This window comes from Malaclemys terrapin, chromosome 7, assembly GCF_027887155.1.
Source record: "Malaclemys terrapin pileata isolate rMalTer1 chromosome 7, rMalTer1.hap1, whole genome shotgun sequence".
NCBI lineage: Eukaryota > Metazoa > Chordata > Testudines > Emydidae > Malaclemys > Malaclemys terrapin.
The window spans coordinates 19,016,412-19,036,699 of NC_071511.1; the positions used below are offsets into that span (position 1 = coordinate 19,016,412).

Below are 20,288 nucleotides of genomic sequence, written 5' to 3' on the forward strand. Positions count from 1 at the left end.
AAGGGAACTTATGACTTATTTCTCAGCATGTCCAACCACCTGTCCTTGTGATACAATATGAACAGCTCCACTGGCCCAAATTAAAAAATTATAGCACTGTGCAGATACGAAGAATCCTTGTTATGCCTTAGTTGGTACAGTAAGAAGAATCTTCTGCATTGTACCAAAATATCAAGATAATTTTGTTGCCTTCAATAATACTCTAGCTTATATATAGCGTTTAATTTAATAAGTACTGACACAGTGTTAGGCATTCTATAGAATGTGGAGGAAATACGGTACTTGCCCCCAAAAGCTCACATTTCAATAGACAAAGCATCCAGAGACCAGAAGATTGATTTACTACACCAGTAAGTGTTCTCTAATATATGGAAGCAATACTTTGCAGTGATTAGCCCTGATTGGCTTCCTGGAATTATGTTTTATACAGGTGGCTGAAAGAGGTGAACAGGAGTACTTGTGGCACCTTAGAGACTAACAAATTTATTAGAGCATAAGCTTTCGTGGACTACAGCCCACTTCTTCGGATGCATATAGAATGGAACATATAATGAGGAGATATATATACACACATACAGAGAGCATAAACAGGTGGGAGTTGTCTTACTAACTCTGAGAGGCCAATTAATTAAGAGAAAAAGAAAAAAAACTTTTGAAGTGATAATCAAGCTAGCCGAGTACAGACAGTGTGATAAGAAGTGTGAGAGTATACTCAAAAACCAGTGGGAGAACACTTTAACCTGTCTGGTCATTCAGTGACAGACCTGCGGGTGGCTATATTACAACAGAAAAACTTCAAAAACAGACTCCAAAGAGAGACTGCAGAGCTAGAATTGATATGCAAACTAGACACAATCAACTCCGGTTTGAATAAGGACTGGGAATGGCTGAGCCATTACAAACGTTGACTATCTCCCCTTGTAAGTACTCTCACACTTCTTATCACACTGTCTGTACTTGGCTAGCTTGATTATCACTTCAAAAGTTTTTTTTCTTTTTCTCTTAATTAATTGGCCTCTCAGAGTTAGTAAGACAACTCCCACCTGTTTATGCTCTCTGTATGTGTGTATATATATCTCCTCATTATATGTTCCATTCTATATGCATCCGAAGAAGTGGGCTGTAGTCCACGAAAGCTTATGCTCTAATAAATTTGTTAGTCTCTAAGGTGCCACAAGTACTCCTGTTCTTCTTTTTGCGGATACAGACTAACACGGCTGTTACTCTGAAACTTGAAAGAGGTGAGAACTGAGTCTAGCACATAAAGAAAGGAAGTTAGGTGCAGGCATAAGGGACAACATGGAAGAAGACACAAAGGGGAGAGAGGATATGGGCAGAGAAGTTTGATGTGCTTAAAACTCTCACCTAACAGTGAGGGATGGCAAAGATGCCCAACAGACTAGATACCAGCAGGCAAAAACTAAAAAATACATAATTTAAATTACATAAGACAGGCACTCTCCCAATACAGAGAGAGAGCACGGGTGACGGGTAGAGCCCCCTTTGAGGAGGCTAGCCCCCAGCTTGGCCCCTTCCCCCTGTGACCCCACCCCATGGCCGGAGCCCCAAGACCCCCTTATCCCCGTGGCCAGAGCCCCAAGCACCCCTCCCCCCCTGGCTGGAGGAGCCTCAGTCTACCCAAAGCCCTGAACCCCCCCTCGGCTGGAGGAGCCCCAGACCACCCGAAGCCCCGAGCCGCCCTCCCCCAGCTGCCCAGAGGAACCCTGGGCCAACTGCAGCTGCGCCTCCCCTACCCAGACCCCAAGCCGACCCGGGGAAAAGCCTCTCGTCCCAAAGAAGCTTTTGATATGCCCCATGCAGGTTCCAGGATGACTGAGGAGGCAGAATTTGCTATTCAGCTTCCAGGGTTCATCAGTAATCTCTCTGGAGTCCAGGGAGGTTACTGATGAACCTGGGAATCTGTCACATTCCATAGTCAGTAGTTCAATTTTTCTTTGGCACTGTCCAGATGGCCAGTGTATGGCTCATAAGCCAGGAAGCTAGATGTAGGCTGGGACCCCCAGAATTACTATGAGCATGTCTACATCCCTAGTGGCAATCTGCCACATGGGAAAGAAATGTCCCTGCATGCAGTTTTCTGAACACTACTATGTTCCTAAAGATGCAAGCATCATGCACCTTTCTCTGTCCAATCCACACTGATGTCAGTAAAGTGTCCTCACTGATCCACTAGCACTGGCACAACAATGAAAAACTCTCTCTTTCTGTTTGTGTACTCAGCAACAAGGTGGGCCGGTGCCACAATAGGGATATGCATCCAGAAATCCCATTGCTGCAAATCCATCCACTATTTCTTGCACACTGCCAGGAGTGAGAGATGATTAATGGCCCTACACACTTGCCTGACAAGAGTCCCAGTGTGGATTTTCCAACCTCAAAATTATTTCCCACTCACTGGTAGCAATCTGGTATTGCAAGCTTCCAAAGCATGTTCAATACTCACTTCACTGCCAAAACAGCTCCCATTATGCTGTTCATGCACTGCAGGGCTGGGGCTAGGGCAAGGGCAACCTTGATGCAGGAATGAGGTTTTTTTGCATCCAAGAGTGCTATAGCCAACGCTCTTCATCCCAAACCTGGATTACTAAGTGACCCACCAATCAGTGCTTGTCTCAAGCCCAGAAGTGGTGCTTCATTGTCTGCAGCTGCTCTGTGAATATCACCAGCAAGCTGGATTTATTTCCCCCCCCATGTCCAACAAACTCTCCTCAAAGATATCCTCATCTTCCTCATTGTCAGCCCAGTTGTTGCAGTGCTATTTGGAGGTCTGTATTTACAATAGGAGTACTTGTGGCACCTTAGAGACTAACAAATTTATTAGAGCATAAGCTTTCATGGACTACAGCCCACTTCTTCAGATGCATACAGAAGTGGGCTGTAGTCCACGAAAGCTTATGCTCTAATAAATTTGTTAGTCTCTAAGGTGCCACAAGTACTCCTGTTCTTTTTGTGGATACAGACTAACACGGCTGCTACTCTGAAACCTGTATTTACAATGCTCATGAGAACAGTGCTGAGTTCAGTGGACTCCACGCTTCTGTCAGAGAATGAAAAGCCCTATGTGGGTTTGTTGGATGTTTTAAAAAGGCACAAAAATTAGGGGATGTGGAAGGTATTCTGGCATCGAGAACATTGCATACTGGGAACTTGACTCTTACCTCCCAGAGATCCCTGGATGAATCATTACTATCCCACAAAACATTGCAAAAGTGTCCCAAAAAGGCACTGTGACAGACAGCAACGCAGGGCACACAGGGATACCTTCCCATGTTGCACAGCACTCTACAGATACACAAACACTCCTGGCAAGTATGTGCATCACTGATACAAGCAGCCAAGTATGCACATGTCCGAGTGATATACAAATTTAGGCAGCTGTATGCCCATATAACTTGTGTTTGTAGTGTAGACATGGCCTAAGTGTAGCAAAATGTTTACAACTCACAGCTCAGAATTAGGACTTTGTGGCAATATTTAACTGAACATTAGCACTTTTGTAAATAAAGGGGTGAATTGCCACTTATTTCAACATGTTACAGTGTGATTACAGAATCTTTGGCCAAAAACAAAACAAAACAGGAAGCAGCACTACTCCTCCAAAATGAAAAAGGGAATGATCTGAAGACTGGAAGAAAATATCTAAGATGTGGAGTCCAGAGAGGGTGTGTCCATTGGAAGAGTACGTGTGTTTGATTTGAAAAAAATCTCTAAGGACATAAAGGATCTGGGCAAGAAAAAACCCAAACCAAAACACTTCCACCCCCCAAAAACCCTAAGCAGTATTGTATAACTCTGATACAAACAAATCTTGCAGTCACATACCTGATGGAAACAGAAGAGCTACACAACGTCAGACATTCTATTGTAAGCAACAACAAAAAGTGTTGTCCCATGACCGCTGTAAGTGGGTGACAGCCCAACTGAGGAGAAAATATGGAAAACCAGAAGAAAAAAAGTTCTGACTGAAATTCCTGTTTTTTATGTAATTGCATCAATATTAAATCACAGGCCCCATATGGCAGCTTCACTTGCTATTTGCATCCAATTATCCCTTGAAGAAAGTACACAGCAGTGACAATGTAAGTTACAGTCTTTCCTCAGACACTGCCATTCAACTGCCATCAGTATCAAGAAAATGAAACACTATTAGTGTTATTTCTAGGATTAATAATACTTTTTAAAATGATTTAAGAGCTTAGGCCACAAAGGGCTAACATGGTCAGTTAAGCAAAACCACTGAAGATTGCTGAGTATTTTTCACTTGAAACTCAATCTGAAATTTGCTACTTTTTTTTTTAAATTAAAATAGCACAACAGCTTCACCTTTTGTGTTCAAGAACTCCTAGCAGCTTTTATTTGGATTGCAATTATTTTAAAAGATTCAAAGTACACTCAATTGACATAGGCTGGAACAGGACCCAGGAGTCTCAACTCTGAGCCCCCGATCTGATCATTACCCGCTGCCTTCCACTTAGGTCTCCTTAAGTTGCCTATGTACTTCACACAAAATCAACCATGATTCCGGATGCAAAGCTTTTACAGTCTCAAGTCAGACTAGACAAAGAGGGTTAGAAAAACTAAAAGTTAAAAATATGAATTGCACATAAAAAAAATCAGACTTACAGAATTTATTGGGTTCACTATTTTTAGCTTCATTTCAATTCTATCTTACTTTTTCCTCCATTAAATATACTTTTCACCTCTTCCCAGTGCTATCATTTGAATTACATTGTACTAATTCTGCAGTATAAATTGTAGCAAAAAGTGTGAGCACCAAATTTTGGCAATACAAATCATGCACGACTCTTGCAGAAAAATCCCTCTAAATGGCCACAGCGAGGCAGACTGAATGCTGAATTAGTTTTTCAAAAGAGCAAAACACATTTTGAAATGTGTCGAATGATGTTATTGTGCTTGTACTGAATCATAAAGCAATGAACTCTGCTAGTAAACATGTATCAGTGACTTGAAATGTACATGTAGTTTTTTTTAATGCACCACACATTTATACTGTAATATTAGCCAAATATTGCAGCTTTAAGTAATTTTTTAACATTTTAGACTGAATGCTTAATCTATGGAACAGATTACAATAAAATTCTCATTTCAGGCAGAACCAATATGCCTACATCATTTCTGCAAACAGCCATTTATGCAAATCCCAGGCATGTTGCTCACTTGTTAGTTTTGTAGCAATTTTTTTTGTTTTTCACTTAGAAATTTCAACCAATAGGGCAACATTTCTGCTTTACTTCCAATGGAATAGAAGCTATTTCCCCCCAACCCCATCCCATCACGCAGATTAGTTTTAAGGGCAGGTCATATGTCTAGTAAGATCTCTGAGTAAAATTATTCAGCTTTCATAGCATTACTGTAATAGACCTTTTAGAGCCCTGTAGGATAGAGAGATCACCTTCAACCCTATCTTTGTGAGACATTTTAAACTCTGGATTAAGGTAGCATGAAGAACGAGCATACCTCTTCCAATCTCCACTGCCTGACAGTCTGCAACACAGCATTGGTATCTGCTCTAGGGAAACAAGTGGGGCTTCTCACTTGTAACATGTAAAATTTGTCTAGAGAAGAGAGAAGGAGCTGCTCCTCCTAAAGCTTTTTCTCTCTATTTTATTCCCGTGGACTAGTTTACTGTTCATTAAAAGAGCCATGTGCAGTGCCAGAAACTGCACAGGCAGGTACCATGGCATCTTCTGCCAATGAATCACAGTCCTGATCCGCAGCAATTTTAATTCAAGGTCCCATTCTCAACAGTCATGACAAATTAGGTCAAAGGGTGGATTTGTTTTAGGATGTGGATTATCATCCACCAATAAATCAAATGGGATCAGTAAATTCATTCTCACGTGTAACCCTAATAGTATTTGAAAGTTTATAGAAAGATCTTATTAAAAGATGGGGAAGGGACAAAGGGAGTTGCCCATCTAAATACTAATGACTTCCTTCTCTTGGTTTCTACACTGTCCCCACCACAGTGGTATTTAAGGCCTTGGCTACACTTTTGGATTCACAGCGCTGCCGCGGTAGCGCTGTGAAAAACCAGTGTAGTTGCGCTGCCAGAGCTCTCTCGCAGTGCTACAAGTACTCCACCTCTCCGAGGGGAATAACTTGCAGCGCTGCGAGCGAGCGTGCAGCGCTGCAGGCGCTGATTACACTGGCACTTTACAGCGCTGCACTCGCTGCACTCGGGGGGGGGGGGGGTGTTTTTTCACACCCCCAAGTGCAGCACTGTGAATTGCCAATGTAGCCAAGGCCTAAGTATTTAAAATCCTGCAGGTGGTCTACAGAGAGGCGACTTACTTTCTGCTTCTCTCCCTGTACAGAAGAGGATTGATTAGAGCATTCCGTCCCTTTCATTCTTCTGCCTAGGTCTTCTCTCCCCCATACGAAGAGTAGGCAGAAGCATATGCATGTCTCACTGATGTTCCACAGATACTAGAAGAGCTTTAGCATGTGACATGCCAGGATCTCATGGTAGCCACTGGGGACTGTCATTGAAAAATCAAACACTATAGGGCAGGGTGCCTGCTTTCCTAAAGAGAATGGTCACTAAACACATATTCAAGAAACCAACCAACACTAATGACATAGCCAGTTATTGCTATATTAGAATTGCTTATTTTAGTTAAGGTTATGGTAACTTGACCAGAGTAACAAGAACTGAAGTTCTTATTGATGACCTTTCTTTCACTAAAAGACATCACTGTAGATTTGAAGCAGCCTTTGAAACCAGAGTTTGTTGCCTTCTGCAGAGTTTGGTTGGTGTAGAAGTGATTTTGGGAGGGAAAGCGAAGGAACATGCTTTTGTAGTGGGATAAGACTTCAGTTCAAAAACTGTTTATATTTTGCATGAGGACTCTGATGGACATTTATATAAAATGAAAATTACCACATATTCTTAGACCCCTTTTAATCCTTCAAGTGCACCTCATAGATGACAGACCTGGCTTCCTGCACCTCAATCTGGGTGCAACCATGCTATGCAATGACTCTCAGACAACTTCTGGGCTGCAGCCCCCATTTCCCAACCATGTTAACGCAACTGGGCCAGCTCTGTTTTGGCCCCTCTTGTCGCTATGGGTAGCTATGACCAGAAAAGTGGTTAATGGAACTCCAAAACAAAGCATTGTTTATTTACTCACCCAATAGTACAAAGCACGCAGAGCAAAGGGTAAAAAAAAAGTGTCTACATGCATATTTCCCTTCACATAACCCTTAAATCTTTCCTGCGTTTCACCTAGACTACTTATCTCCACTGCTGGATTGTGAGAAGCCAACTGCCCCCTGTAATGCTGCCTGCAGCCACTCAAAGGTATGGAGTACCAACCTCAGGGCACAAACCTCAAATTGGTTGTGAGTTCTAGTCTTAGACTTTACCAACCAATCATCAAATGGAAACTCTTCAAGCACTATAACAGCCTTAACATGGAATCACACACAGATCGGCGTACTCAAGGGGACTATCTCTTCACCCAGGTGACCATACCTTTGTGATAGATGGTCCCTTACACCAAAAATCACAGCAATATTCAGGTTACTCCTTGTTCCAAAGAACCAGTCATCTACCCCTGGTCAATTGCAGCTTAGTTCTCACACGAAAGACAATGCTACTAGCCAGTCCTATAATAAACTGTATAAAGATTTATTAAATAGGAAAAGGAATTTAGCGAGTTATCTACAAAGTTAAAGCAAGCAAACAGACACAGGAATGAGTTACAGTCTTAGGTTTCAAAAGGTAATATAGGCGTCTATAGTCAGCAAGTTCTATTTGACCCTTAGGGCTAACCCACTCTAAGCAGCTGGGGATTTCTTGCTTATGCCTAGAAACACTGCCTCCCCAGAGTCCAAGCAGCAGAGATATCTAGTTCCTTTTGTTGTTTTTTTTTTTTTTAAATCCCTCTCCTTCCATGTGCTCTGAGCTGCAAACCAAGTTGATCGGAGGAATCCACTTGCAGGACTCCTTGATGGGAAGCAGGACAGAACAATGAAAGTCTTTTGAGCTCTTATTAACAGTACATAGGGAAATTCCAGTTGCAATGTAGTCTTCTGCAATTGGTTTAATCAGCCAGGTATGCTGACAGATGGGGCAATCAGGGCTTCCGCTCCAACTTAAAACATCTAGACTAGTCTGAAGACACTTATTTCAGCCCAACACTTTATGAATCTTCATTCTTTGGTCTTTGAGCAGAATGTTATTTGTGCAAACTATGGAAGAGCTGACATTTAATTGAAGCTAACTAATAGAGTTAAGTTACTGTGACATTACACCCCATATTCTTTATTGAAATATGGTTATGATATGAATATGATATAACTAAGATATATTGTATGCAAGATGGGTCTTGTAAGATATCATTGGAAAGGTTATAATTTACTGAATGTTTATCCAATTTGTATGCATGTATCATTTTTGTATCTGAAACTGGGAATATTGACCATGTCTCTGTATATCAAATGTGCTACATTGGATGAGGCCAAACAATGTTAGTGGCTTACTGAAGAAATGCACACAAGCATAAGGATTACCCCATGAAATGTGCAATAGAAACCTCTCAGAGATAGCTCTATACAATGGGAACTGTTTGACCGAGGTCACAGCAAAAAAGCTTTCCAGCAAGTGGGGAGAAGATATAAAAGAAGGACAATCACAACAAGGGGCCCTCACTCTCCCTACACCACCACATCTAAAGAACAAAGACTGAACTGTGAGAAGTGATGGTCCCAGGCTAAGATCTTTAGCCTGTGTAAGAAAACCTGGGGAAGTCAAGGCAACTTGTGCCTTAAGAATCTGCTAGCCTGTTTATCACTCAGGGTGAGAATCTGTTAAATTTATATCCTACCTATCTAGTGCGTTAAACAAAAACTGCAGACTGAGCTTATTTACTAAGGTAATCTGCTTTGTTCTGTCTGCTATCCCTCTAACCACTTAAAATTCACCTTTTGTAGTTAATAAATGTATTTCTTGTTTATAATAAAACCCAGTTTATGTAATTTCTAACAGGGGACAGGGCAAGAAGTCATGCACATCTCTCTTCACATTGAGAAAGAGGTCGGATTTTTATTAGCTTGTGCTGTGCAGATTTTTCTATACAGTGCAAGACAGTATTATTTTGGGTTTATCTCCAAAAGGGGTGTGCAGGTGAGTGTTGGGGGAGGCCACTCACACAGAGCTGACTTCAGTCTGTGACTGCAGCGGGGTATGGTCCTGTGTGTCTGCCCTGCAAAAGCCCAGAGAGCCTAATTTAGCAAAGCAGGGAGCGGGAACCCTGGCTGGTTGAGCAAGAGAGGCTCAGTGAAATTCCAGTACATCAGGTGGCACCCCAGAATGGGAGTCCAACCTGTCAGATACCCAGTCATAAAATGAGAAATTCAAGGCACATATTAACTTGAATATATTTTTAACTGACTAATTTAAAAATAAAAGCAGATTCTGAAACATCACCTTTTAAAGTTCCTTAAAAAAAAAAAAAAAAAAAAAAGGTGTGCCTTTTCTGCTCCCCGCATAATTTTAACTGCCTTTTCAGCTGGGGAGAAGCTGACTATATGGGCAAAACAGTGAAACTGACAATGTAAAAGGCTGGTAAATGCACAAAGTGAACTGAAATTTTTTCCCTACTAACTTCTCAGCTGTAGTGTTCTTACACGTTCCTTATTTTACTGGGTACAACATAGGACTTTCAACCTGCTATGCCACTTTAACACAAAATGGAGTCTGTGTGCTACATTCTGCCACCCTTATTCACAGAGTAGCATCCTGCTCCACAAATATTCCCAATAAAGTAAGGGTGGCAAACACAGACCTGTAACATGAGTCCAGAAGAACACTGCAGTGGTCTTAATTTGCTAAACCTCGAGTACAATCGGTATTGCCCAATAGTAGGTTTTTTCGATTGGGTTGGTGAAAAAGAATTGGAGTTTCTTCAGTGTATGAATTGTTATCAAAGATTAATAACTAAGAATTAACACAGTTACTGCAATACCTACATTTGTTTTATTTTCCTTCCCATAATCCACTCTTCACTTGCTATTTCTGCAAAATTAAAACATGTCTTAAGAGCAAACACATTTGAAATCCATAGTTCCGGGTAGTCTGATGCACTGGCCACTTTCCCCTTTTATTACTCTGAGGCTAGGTCTACACTGGGGGGGAAATCGATTTAAGATACGCAAATTCAGCTACGCAAATAGCGTAGCTGAATTTGACGTATCCGAGCCGACTTACCCCACTGTGAGGACGGCGGCAAATCGACCACCGCGGCTCCCCCATCGACGGCGCTTACTCCTACCTGCGCTGGTGGAGTATGCGCATCGATTTGGGGATTGATTGTCGCGTCCCGAGGAAACACGATAATTCAATCCCCGAGAGATCGATTTCTACCCGCCGATCCAGGCGGGTAGTGAAGACAAGCCCTGATTGTCTTTGATGATGCACTTATAGACAACTGTAAAGGCATTTGAAACTAGAAGTCTAATGACAGGTTTAGATGACACTTTGAAAGAAAGTAATCTGAAGATTCAAAAAATATCTATTCAGCCTGCAAATCCATCTCGTCCCCTGGAAGTTTCAATTAGTAACATTATTATTTACTTTGTATCTTGAACTGTTCTAGTGATGCTGTACATTCCACCTGCAAAGGCTCTTGATTAGAGAACATGGTTATGGTGCTGTCTACACAACAAAATGGAACAGTATGGAAATGTGTCATGGGGGACTCAGGTTGTAACTGCATCCCCAACTTAACTGGAACTAGTGTAGATGGGACTCAAGCATGTTCTCCAAAACTTATGGTATGTACTGAGCAGGTATTTTAGACAACAACTATTTTCCATCTCTAATTTCCATTATTTTAACTCATCTGAATGTTTCTTAAAGTATATTAAATCCCACAAACAAAATAGGAAGTTGGAGTAAATGTGTCAAAGGACCAACAGCCATATCAAATAATGTTTTGCTCCTGAAGATTTTATTCAATATACCTAAAGAGGCCTCAAAATACTACAGAATGTCCTGTAGGAACAATCCTTCACTGCCACGGATGGATTGGTTGATCTAATGGATCTTTTCCACTTTTAAATTCTAATGATTTTAAAACTATTTCTACACAGGCACATGAGAAGCTGTAGCTTCTTCTACTCAAAACTTGCCTTGCTGCACAGATTCCATCTATACCCAGAGATCAGTGGCCTGGGTTCAAAGGGCAACTCAGAGATGACAATCTGTATAATGCAATAGTCCTGTTGTCTGTCCTTTCCATTGTTACCTTTTCAGCAAAGGTACAAAAAGTTGATTTCTGTGAATGATCAGTGAAATAGTTCAGACAAGTCCTCTAGGACTTCTGACAAAGATTGTAAAATACAAAAAAGGTAGAAAAAACCAAATATACAAGCTGTACACTTCCACAGAGCATGACCCAGACCTTTCTCCGGTTATATATCTTCAGACATTGGGATAACGAACATCCTTCTCACTTTGACAGAAAAATGGTGCAATACGCAAATATAAAAAAGCAGATGGCACCAATCCAAGAAAATCCAGAACGAGGCCCAAGAAGGGAACCTGATCACTGAAGCCTCTGAATTGTTTAGACCCAGGAGACACTCTTCTTTTATGTGGCACAACATAACTCACTATCACAGAACTTTACAACAGGCAAAAATGTAACCTTCCTTCTACTGTTATTCACATTCTGTTTTGACAGTGAAAACATGAATCCCAATATTATTATTTTAAATTGCATAAAAGAATGAACGACTCACACCTCGCTACAGTGGGGTTTGCTGCAATAGTTCACTTGTCACCAAGCAGTTACATAGTTTTTGTTCCTGACATACAGTAGCAGTGACAACTTTTTACTACTCCTGGGGAACTGGAAAATCTACACTCCTCACAGTTCATACTGCACAGTAACATTGTTATTATCTGTTCTGTCTCTCTGCTACGGGCAGCCCATGCCTACGAAAATATCCAGCACAACACCTGACTTGATTCTTATATTGATTCCTCACTCTAAATTAGTGCATGGAATGCCTGTATTTCATGATCATGCTAATCTTCTAACGGGGCAATCAGCAGAGACAGAGATTAGCATCCCACCATTATCGCAGTACTTCAAAAAGGGGAGTGAACATGTTCGGCAGATGACAACCCAGCAGCAAAAATCTCATAAAAATTAGACTCTTCATCCTCGCTTTCAGTCAGCAGACTCAGTTGGCTGACAGGGTTAGTGGAAGTCATGCAAATCACTATTCCAGACTGGGAAAAAAAAGAATCCTCGGTAAACCAGGTGGTTTTGGAAAGGGGCTCCCAGACTAGGGAGAAAACCATGACAAAATTAACATTTAAAGCATGCTAAAATACGCAATATCTTACTAATCAAAAAGTATTTTGGATGATTAGCTTTTCAGGGCAAGGACAGTGTCTTACTATACATCTGTACAGCACCCAGCACAGTGCGGTGCTGATACTGATTGGAACCTTTGGGTGATACCATAATACAAATAGGTAGGATACAGACCACGGACACTAGGTGCTGATTCTAGCAGTAGTAGTAAAAAAAAAGTTACCAGGTTACAGCACAGTTAGGGATCAAACAAATCATATACAGAATCAATATCCAGTGACCATGGTATGTATCCTATCTTTTATATATTAGGTACAAAACCAAGCAAGGAGAGTTTCAGCTCAAATGCCCTACCATTTCCAGTGAAAACATCAATCAATCACATTCGTTTCCCAGCAAGTATGCTCTAAGGTAGTGGTTCTCAAAGCCGGTCTGCCGCTTGTTCAGGGAAAGCCCCTGGCAGGCCGGGCTGGTTTGTTTACCTGCCGCGTCTGCAGGTTCAGCCGATGGCGGCTCCCACTGACCGCAGTTCGCCGCTCCAGACCAATGCGGGCTGCAGGAAGTGGCATGGGCCGAGGGATGTGCCGGCAGACCGGCTTTGAGAACCACTGTTCTACGGCACAAGCAATGTCTCCTGCAGATAATTAAGTTTAAAGCCAGGGTTATTTAAGTTCAGCCCCAGTGATAGGCTGTCAGTCACCTTAACCTTTAATGAACTACAAACAGTGCTACTACAGTTTTCAGCTTTGGGTTATGGGTAATTAGGTCCTTAGGAGTTCTTATGTCTATTACCTCCCCCTAAAGTCACACAAAATATGAGCCTTCTCTTGACAAAAAGGGAGCCACTATGTAAACTAATTTAAAACCAGAGAAAGGGCTATCTTTGGTAGAGTTCAAGTATGAAGCCAACTACTCTTGTAAGGATGTACATTCTACATTACTATTTATTGCTATTCGATTAATTTCTGTCATGAAATTAAAGTCACAGATACCGCTCCAGGCATTGAAGCAGTCTGCCTATCTCAGGTGGGATCTTTATTCTATTGATACATCTGCCTTAGAATGAAATTGTAATTGATGCTACTACTATAATTACTGGCTATATATAAACAGAACATGATACGCTAATTTTTGGCTAAATACCAGGGAAAGCGTAGACAGCAAGACATATTAGACTGGAATAGTCCAAGGAAAGTAGTTGCACTTTTGTGATTTGGAGCATTTAAAAGTAAAGTAATAGTTTAACAGTTCAAACCCTGTGAAGTCTGGTAGCAATTGATAACCGCCTCTACAGAACAGTCAGATGTAAGCAGTGACCACCACCCAAAAATTCACATACACAAGTGGTACCATTTACCACCATTCTTGGAAGTCTCAAGGGAGAACCCATGGACTACTTTCTCACTTCTCAGGTGGCCACTCCAAAACAAGGTTTAGTCTCATCATTGGAGCAAACTTTCAACCATTACTGTTGTACCCATTCTGTAATTTAAGAATCTCAGTCTCCACTACTATTAATTTGAGAGGTTTTGTATTTACTAAAATGGCTTCAAGCTCTTAAAGAAATCTAATTCTCCATCTGGCTAATTATACTAGTTTATATTAAATCAAATTAGACTTGGAAATCAGTTTTGTGTATTTGAAAAATACTGTCCTAATTAGAGTATTTTTTCATCTTTGACAAAGCATGATGAAACAAGTAGTAATGAAGTGGTTGGTATTCCTTATATCTTTAACAATAAACTAATTCCAAGATCTTGTCCCTAACACATGGATTTATTAGGGTCCTCATCCTTCAAAAGCTATACTTGATAAAAATTATATCAACATTGTACAAACATAAAATCCTATAGTGCATCAGTTCTGCATGTGATTTGTTCTGAACTATATTCTTACAAGCGTTACCTTAATAAAGAACATGAAAACCAGAATATATTTAACAGCACAGCATGTTTTCATTATCACATTTATTCTCCTGTGAATAAAAAGTATACCGTTACAACACTTATCTGGACATATGAAGGCTTTTTATTAATAGCACCACGTATATTCCGAGCAATAGCCTTGGTTAAATCAGAAGGCTAATTTTTCAAATGGAGGAAGTTTAACAGGCAGAGATGAATCTTTGCTTTGCTCAGTCAGCACTTTTAAATGTACCAAGTAAATCGATGTAGAATAGAAGAAAAGTGCAAGACAGACTTTTCTCAACCTTACCCCCATCAATCCACTAACTGAAATAGCTTTGCAAGCATAAGTTGGAACAGATACCACTAGACAGAGACTACATCACTTGCAAACATTTTTCCACATGGATTAGGTAAACTAAGACACTATTAATACAATGCAGCTTCCTGGCTGCTCTAAACAGGATTAATCAATCAGTATACATGGCAGCGTGAAAACATCTTAAATAGAGTCCCACGCTGGGTTCACTAAAAAACCCAGGTTTGTGGATGCTGAGCCTATCCCCAGTCTACTTGGATGGAGCCATAGTTCCATTCACACAAACTAAACTGTCAATTTTTCTGTAATTGAAAGAAGGCTAAAGAGTTACCCAACTTTCTAAATAAAGATTAGAATGACAGATGCTAGCAAGAGGTAGAACTAAAACAATTGTTGGGGTCACCACCATTTCTTCTTTGATTATGGAACACAACACGACCAATATACTGCACTAAGTGTAGCTCTCCAGTTCTGGAGATCAAACGCATACAAAATAAGCCACACACCATTTGAGAAAAGACCTAATGTTGGAATCTTTTCAAGCTCCTTGCTCCATTGGTGAAGATGCTATTTTACATAGTAGCTCTAGTCTATGGCAAGAGAAAAACTTGCTTTAAAACAGAATTCAAACAATTTAACAAAGCCTACAAGTGGACTGATAATAAATAAAGATCAGTCTGGGTAACTTACCCGCTCCGCTGCTGAGGCCTCCTCACCAGCTACACAAACCGAAGTCATCTCCAGCACAGACAGGTTAGTAGGAGCATCAGTGGTGGAGGAAGACCTGGGCCGGCCTGAATGAATATCTTGGGAAGATTTCCTGTTGATCTGTGGGCTTCCCTTTGGGACATCCGATTTGCCCCGCCTGCTATGCAGGCTTGTCCCTCTCTTCATCTTAGGTGGCACTCTGATCTGCTGAAGCACTCGATTCAGAGCTGTGGGGTGGGTGGAGACACCATCAATTTCAGTACAGGCGCTTTGGCTTTCCAAATCCATTTCGGGCTCCATATCAGCCTGAGTTTGTTGCACATCATGTGGAGACACCGAGGACCTCCTGCGCTGGTGCTGGAAAAGTTGCTTCAAGCCTTGGCCAATGACATTAATGTTCTCCAAAGCATTATGAGTAATTTTGGACAACTTTTGCTCAGATTCGTGTTGCTTTTTGGTATCTTGATCTTGGGATTTGCCTCCAGGATCAGGGTCATCATAGATCTGTTCACTGCCAGAAGGCTCCATTAGATGACACCCAACACGTTTATTTGACAACTCATAAATACAGATGTCCCCTGTCTTTATATATTTTTTTTAAATGCCAAGATTGTCAGCCAATTAGGTGTGCAATTGCTTCAAGAGCGACTACACATGCAGCTGTGCCACGGAGGTCTCATGCTTATCTAATGTTAAACAAAAGAGCCAATATTACACATCCATGCAGAAACTAGCAGGTTAAAAAAATCAATACAGAAAACATGCTGTTAAAGTCTCTCTCTCTCTCTCTCTCTCTCATTCAAGCATCCTTCAGCCATTATATTAGAAACATTTATGCTGTATGCAGAACACAGAGGCTATGAAAGGACTGCTCATTCTTTATCAATGAGAAAATGTCCAAGACAGGAGGTGGAGCTGGGGAAGTGAGAAAAAAGTTAAAAATGCTGCTCATGAAGAACAGGGAGTGCATGCAATAGAGCCCAGAACAGTACCTGACAGAACTTGAGCCACTGGGATTCATAGTTACATCAGTTATGCCATAATAGGTTAATCCCCACTGCAAGGTTAATTGCTTTCCTTATCAATGATCTGATCTTCAAATGTAGTAGCTGTTCTAACACCTATCATATTTTAGATATACTGGAAAACATAGTAATGAGTCCACAGCTCATTACCAACCACAGCTGTTTATTTCCAATCAAATACGGTGGAATGGCTCATTACTACTAGTATCCATCAAGGCTACTGGTAACTGGATGCTAAAGCTTGCCTTCAAGTGGGGACAGGGAAACTACTTAGGTGTAACTGGTATAATTTTGTCTATAAAAGTATCTGAGCAAACAAAATATGCCTTTCTAAAAGCAGATTACTAAGTGACTAGACAGGCAGAGGCAGCAGCACAGACGTTTCTAGCTCAGACATTTGAGAAGAGAAAGTGTTCAGCTTCTCCCAGCAAGTCTCAACCCCGCCTCCTCCCTTGCTTCAGATGGGAGTTGCCTACACAACGCTGACTGCAGTTGAGTGCTAAGATGGTAGCACACTGCAGGAGGAGTGCAGCAAGGGGATGAGGAAGGGAGCACAAAGGATCTTTTAATATTAAAGCAGAATATTTAATGGGGGCTGGAGTAAGTGTGGGAAGGTTCACATTATTGCCATGGTTAATGAGATCACATGCACAGAAATTGGAGGTTGTTTTCTTGCGGGAGAAGATTTTGATTGTGCTTGTATAAATATAAACACCAAATCACAGAAGTCCGCTCTCAATCTTGGCAGGAGACACCATGAAAAAAACATGATCTTATTAAAAATGCAACATATGTTTAGGATTTATTAGAACATTCATTTTAATCTTAACATAGCTGTATTGAGAAGGGATTATGATCCAAGATCTCCCTCAGTTTTGTGCACCTTAGACATAACACAATGGGTTAAACTGACATTCCAAGGTACAATTATAGCAGGCAGCACAGCAAGACCAACCAAATGAGCTGCATCAAGCTCCTCCTCTTGGATGCCTTAGCAGATAGAGGCAAAGTGAATTACAATATTTAATAGGAAACAAATACTTTGTGTTGTACTTTTCCTCTGAAGATTTCAAAGCACATTGCAAGCCTAAGTCTCAAAAACTTTGGGGGTAAGTTTATAACCCCATTTTACACAAAATGGTAGACTGAGGCACAGAAAGGTTAATGACTTGACCAAATTCATACAGTAATTCAGTGGCAGAGCTAGTAATTAAATCTAGGAGCCCCAACTCCCAGTGGCTTAGTTTTAACTGCTTAACACAACCCTTCTCAAGTGACCTGTGTCTTTATGACTAAGGCTACGATTATGTCACAGAGGTCGCAGAAGTCACAGAATCCATGACTTCCAGTGACCACCATGACACATTGGGGCCCCCCGCAGCTGACCAGCCGCCGTGTAGTGTGAAAAACCACTATCTGACTGAATTTGCTACATGGGGTGTACTGAGCATGCTCAGTAACCTCTGCTGACGCCAGCAGCGGGCGACCCCTGCAGCAGCCCAGCCTCCTCGGGGGAACCCTCCTGCAGCTGCTCCAGTCCAAATCTAGGTCTCCATTCAGGATGAATTTTGGAAGAAAAGACAAAACTAGGAAACATTTTCCATTTCGTTCAATAGGCAAAATGGTCCAGTGAACAAATGTCAGTGGTTAACAAGAGAGCCCCCAAAACTGTTTGGCACTAAATGTATAACTTGACATATGATCCATACCTCCATATTTACTTTAAGATTCCCAAAATTCATTATTCAGGCAGTCCTTGTTGAACTGCAATTAAGAACAAAGATGGCCAACTTATTCACTAAATAATACATATATCGTCTCCTGCCATAGCACGTTTAATAGCTTACTGCTGGTAGCTTTGTTGATCAGTTAAAACACCCGTAACTAGAGGTGCATTAATTATTTGGTGAAAATCACTTATCTGACTAATGTAGCCCTTTTTTTTGTGTACAAACTAACCACAAATAGATGATTTTAACCTTTTTATATTTGAAAATAGTTTGATGAATGAATAAGCTTGTTTGCACACAGTGTTTGCAAACTGGTCATTAAGTATTCTCTATGTGCATTTATGACTGGACTACTAAAATGCCTTGACTTGTTCCTGGTTCCTTAGTGGCAAACATAAGGAAGTCCCTTTTTCTGTTTGCAAGTTATCTGCCTAACTTTGTATTTTTGTTTAATGTGAACCTACTGTTGAGCAAAAAGTCCTTTTAAAAGTGGTTAAGACATGCATTTCCAGCGTGAATAGTGTTCTTACAACCATTTACTTGTGACTAGCCTTCACGTTCCAGGAACAAATAAAAACTTGCTCTCCCAAACACTCACAAATGAAAGAGACTGTGAATACCAGCACGGTTAATCACTGCATTTTATTTGACTGAACAGTCACAAGTGGTGTTTGCTGTGATCACCCATTTCTACCCATAACACTTAAGACAAGATCTACAATATAGATGTGATCTAAAGTACGTCAAATTTTTCACCGAACAACCTTCACATTGTCCCTTTGGGAGGAAATTAAGTACAAACTCTTTCAGTATCTCTCTCAAAAGTCTGCAAATCTGGTTAATTTGAGAAGAAAGGTAGCAACACATCAAATTAATTTTGTAATAAATCCATATACGCTGTCAAAGACTTGACTGAGTACTTTACAACACCTTTCTTATTACATCTCAAAATGCATTCAAATATTCATTCGATTGGACAGTTATTTCATAATAGCTTTGGGAAGTAAAGCTGCTCAAATTGAGCAGTTGGCAAAAATAGCGCAGAAGTGTAAAAAAACATTTAGCACTTGCCTCCATCACTTGTCCTTACGCATGGCTGACTGGTAGGAGCCCCTCCATTGAACAGAAGCTGCAAAAGAAATTGGACATGAGGTCTAGCTCCTAGACAGAAGAGAGAAATGTATACATGTGGAAGTGATATAAAATGATCATGTTCTAAAACTAAATTTAAAAGATAAAGTGCATCAGGAATAGGTTGAGCTTTCTAAAACTGTTTCAAAGTAGCCCAAGAGAGATAACTATAACTGAAATTTAAACTAAGTCTTACAAGATTAATTGTGAAGTTCATGTGAAGGACTGCTCTCTATTTCTCAGAGTTTATGGTCTTTGGTATGTGTACACAGCATAGCTGGATTTCAGGCTAGAGTCTGCAAGAACAGACTGGTCTGCAGCCATTTTTCTTTCCCTTCTATTTATTTTTAAAATGTCCTGGATACAGGTTAACCAGCTTTGCTCTGTGTTTATTTTGGGCTCACCTGCCATTAAATGAGAACTGTAGGCACCTTTGAAATAAGACCACTTTTCAGCTCATTTATCAATGAAGCTTGTGCACCTGTCACCTTGGCTGAACTGATATTTTGTTAAGTCCAATGGCAACGCTTTGCCATGAATCACTACAGATATCTTCAAGTCCAGTACAGCAACTATGTTCTCCTCCCCGCACCCACCACGCCTTTTCTGGTGATGGAAGCATACAAACGGTCAAAAGACTAAAGCGGCAGTGCTTTAACGTGCCTGTGTAGTCATGGCACCAGCGCTGGGAGAGAGCTCTCCCAATGCTGTTAAAAAACCACTCCATGAGGAGAGTAGCTATCAGCGTGGTTCCCAGCACTGGTACACTGTCTACACTGCCACATCACATCGTAGAATCCACTTTTCACAGCTCCTAAAGACTGATTTGGAGATTTATATCATGACAGTTGCTTGCCTTTTCCCCTTCTTGACTCTGGTAAGGATAAGTGATATTTTCTAGTTTCCATTAAAAAACAATTTTCTCATGCATGAATTTTCCATGAACAAAAACTTTCACAGGGACTGGTTTAATAAAAAGTTTCAGCTTGTAGATGGTTTCTTTCATGAGTAGTCGTCAAAACCTCAGCCTACTTTTTATTTTTGGGGAGGGGGGGCAGCATACAAATGGAGATGCCCTGTCCCATTTAATCTGA

General features: G+C 40.9%; 1 protein-coding gene across 2 annotated transcripts in view; it reads right to left on the reverse strand.

Moving 5' to 3' along the window:
- TMCC1 (transmembrane and coiled-coil domain family 1) overlaps positions 1 to 20,288 on the reverse strand; it is a 200,536-nt gene that overhangs the window by 148,959 nt on the left and 31,289 nt on the right. Inside the window, exon 3 of one of the 2 annotated variants that reach the window (XM_054035730.1) lies at positions 19,135 to 19,192. In XM_054035730.1, the coding sequence (XP_053891705.1) occupies positions 19,135 to 19,140 (6 nt within the window). In that variant the 5' untranslated portion in view covers positions 19,141 to 19,192. Of the gene's footprint in view, positions 1 to 15,290; positions 15,991 to 19,134; positions 19,193 to 20,288 lie in introns of those variants that run through there. The other variant, XM_054035729.1, reaches the window with a different exon arrangement.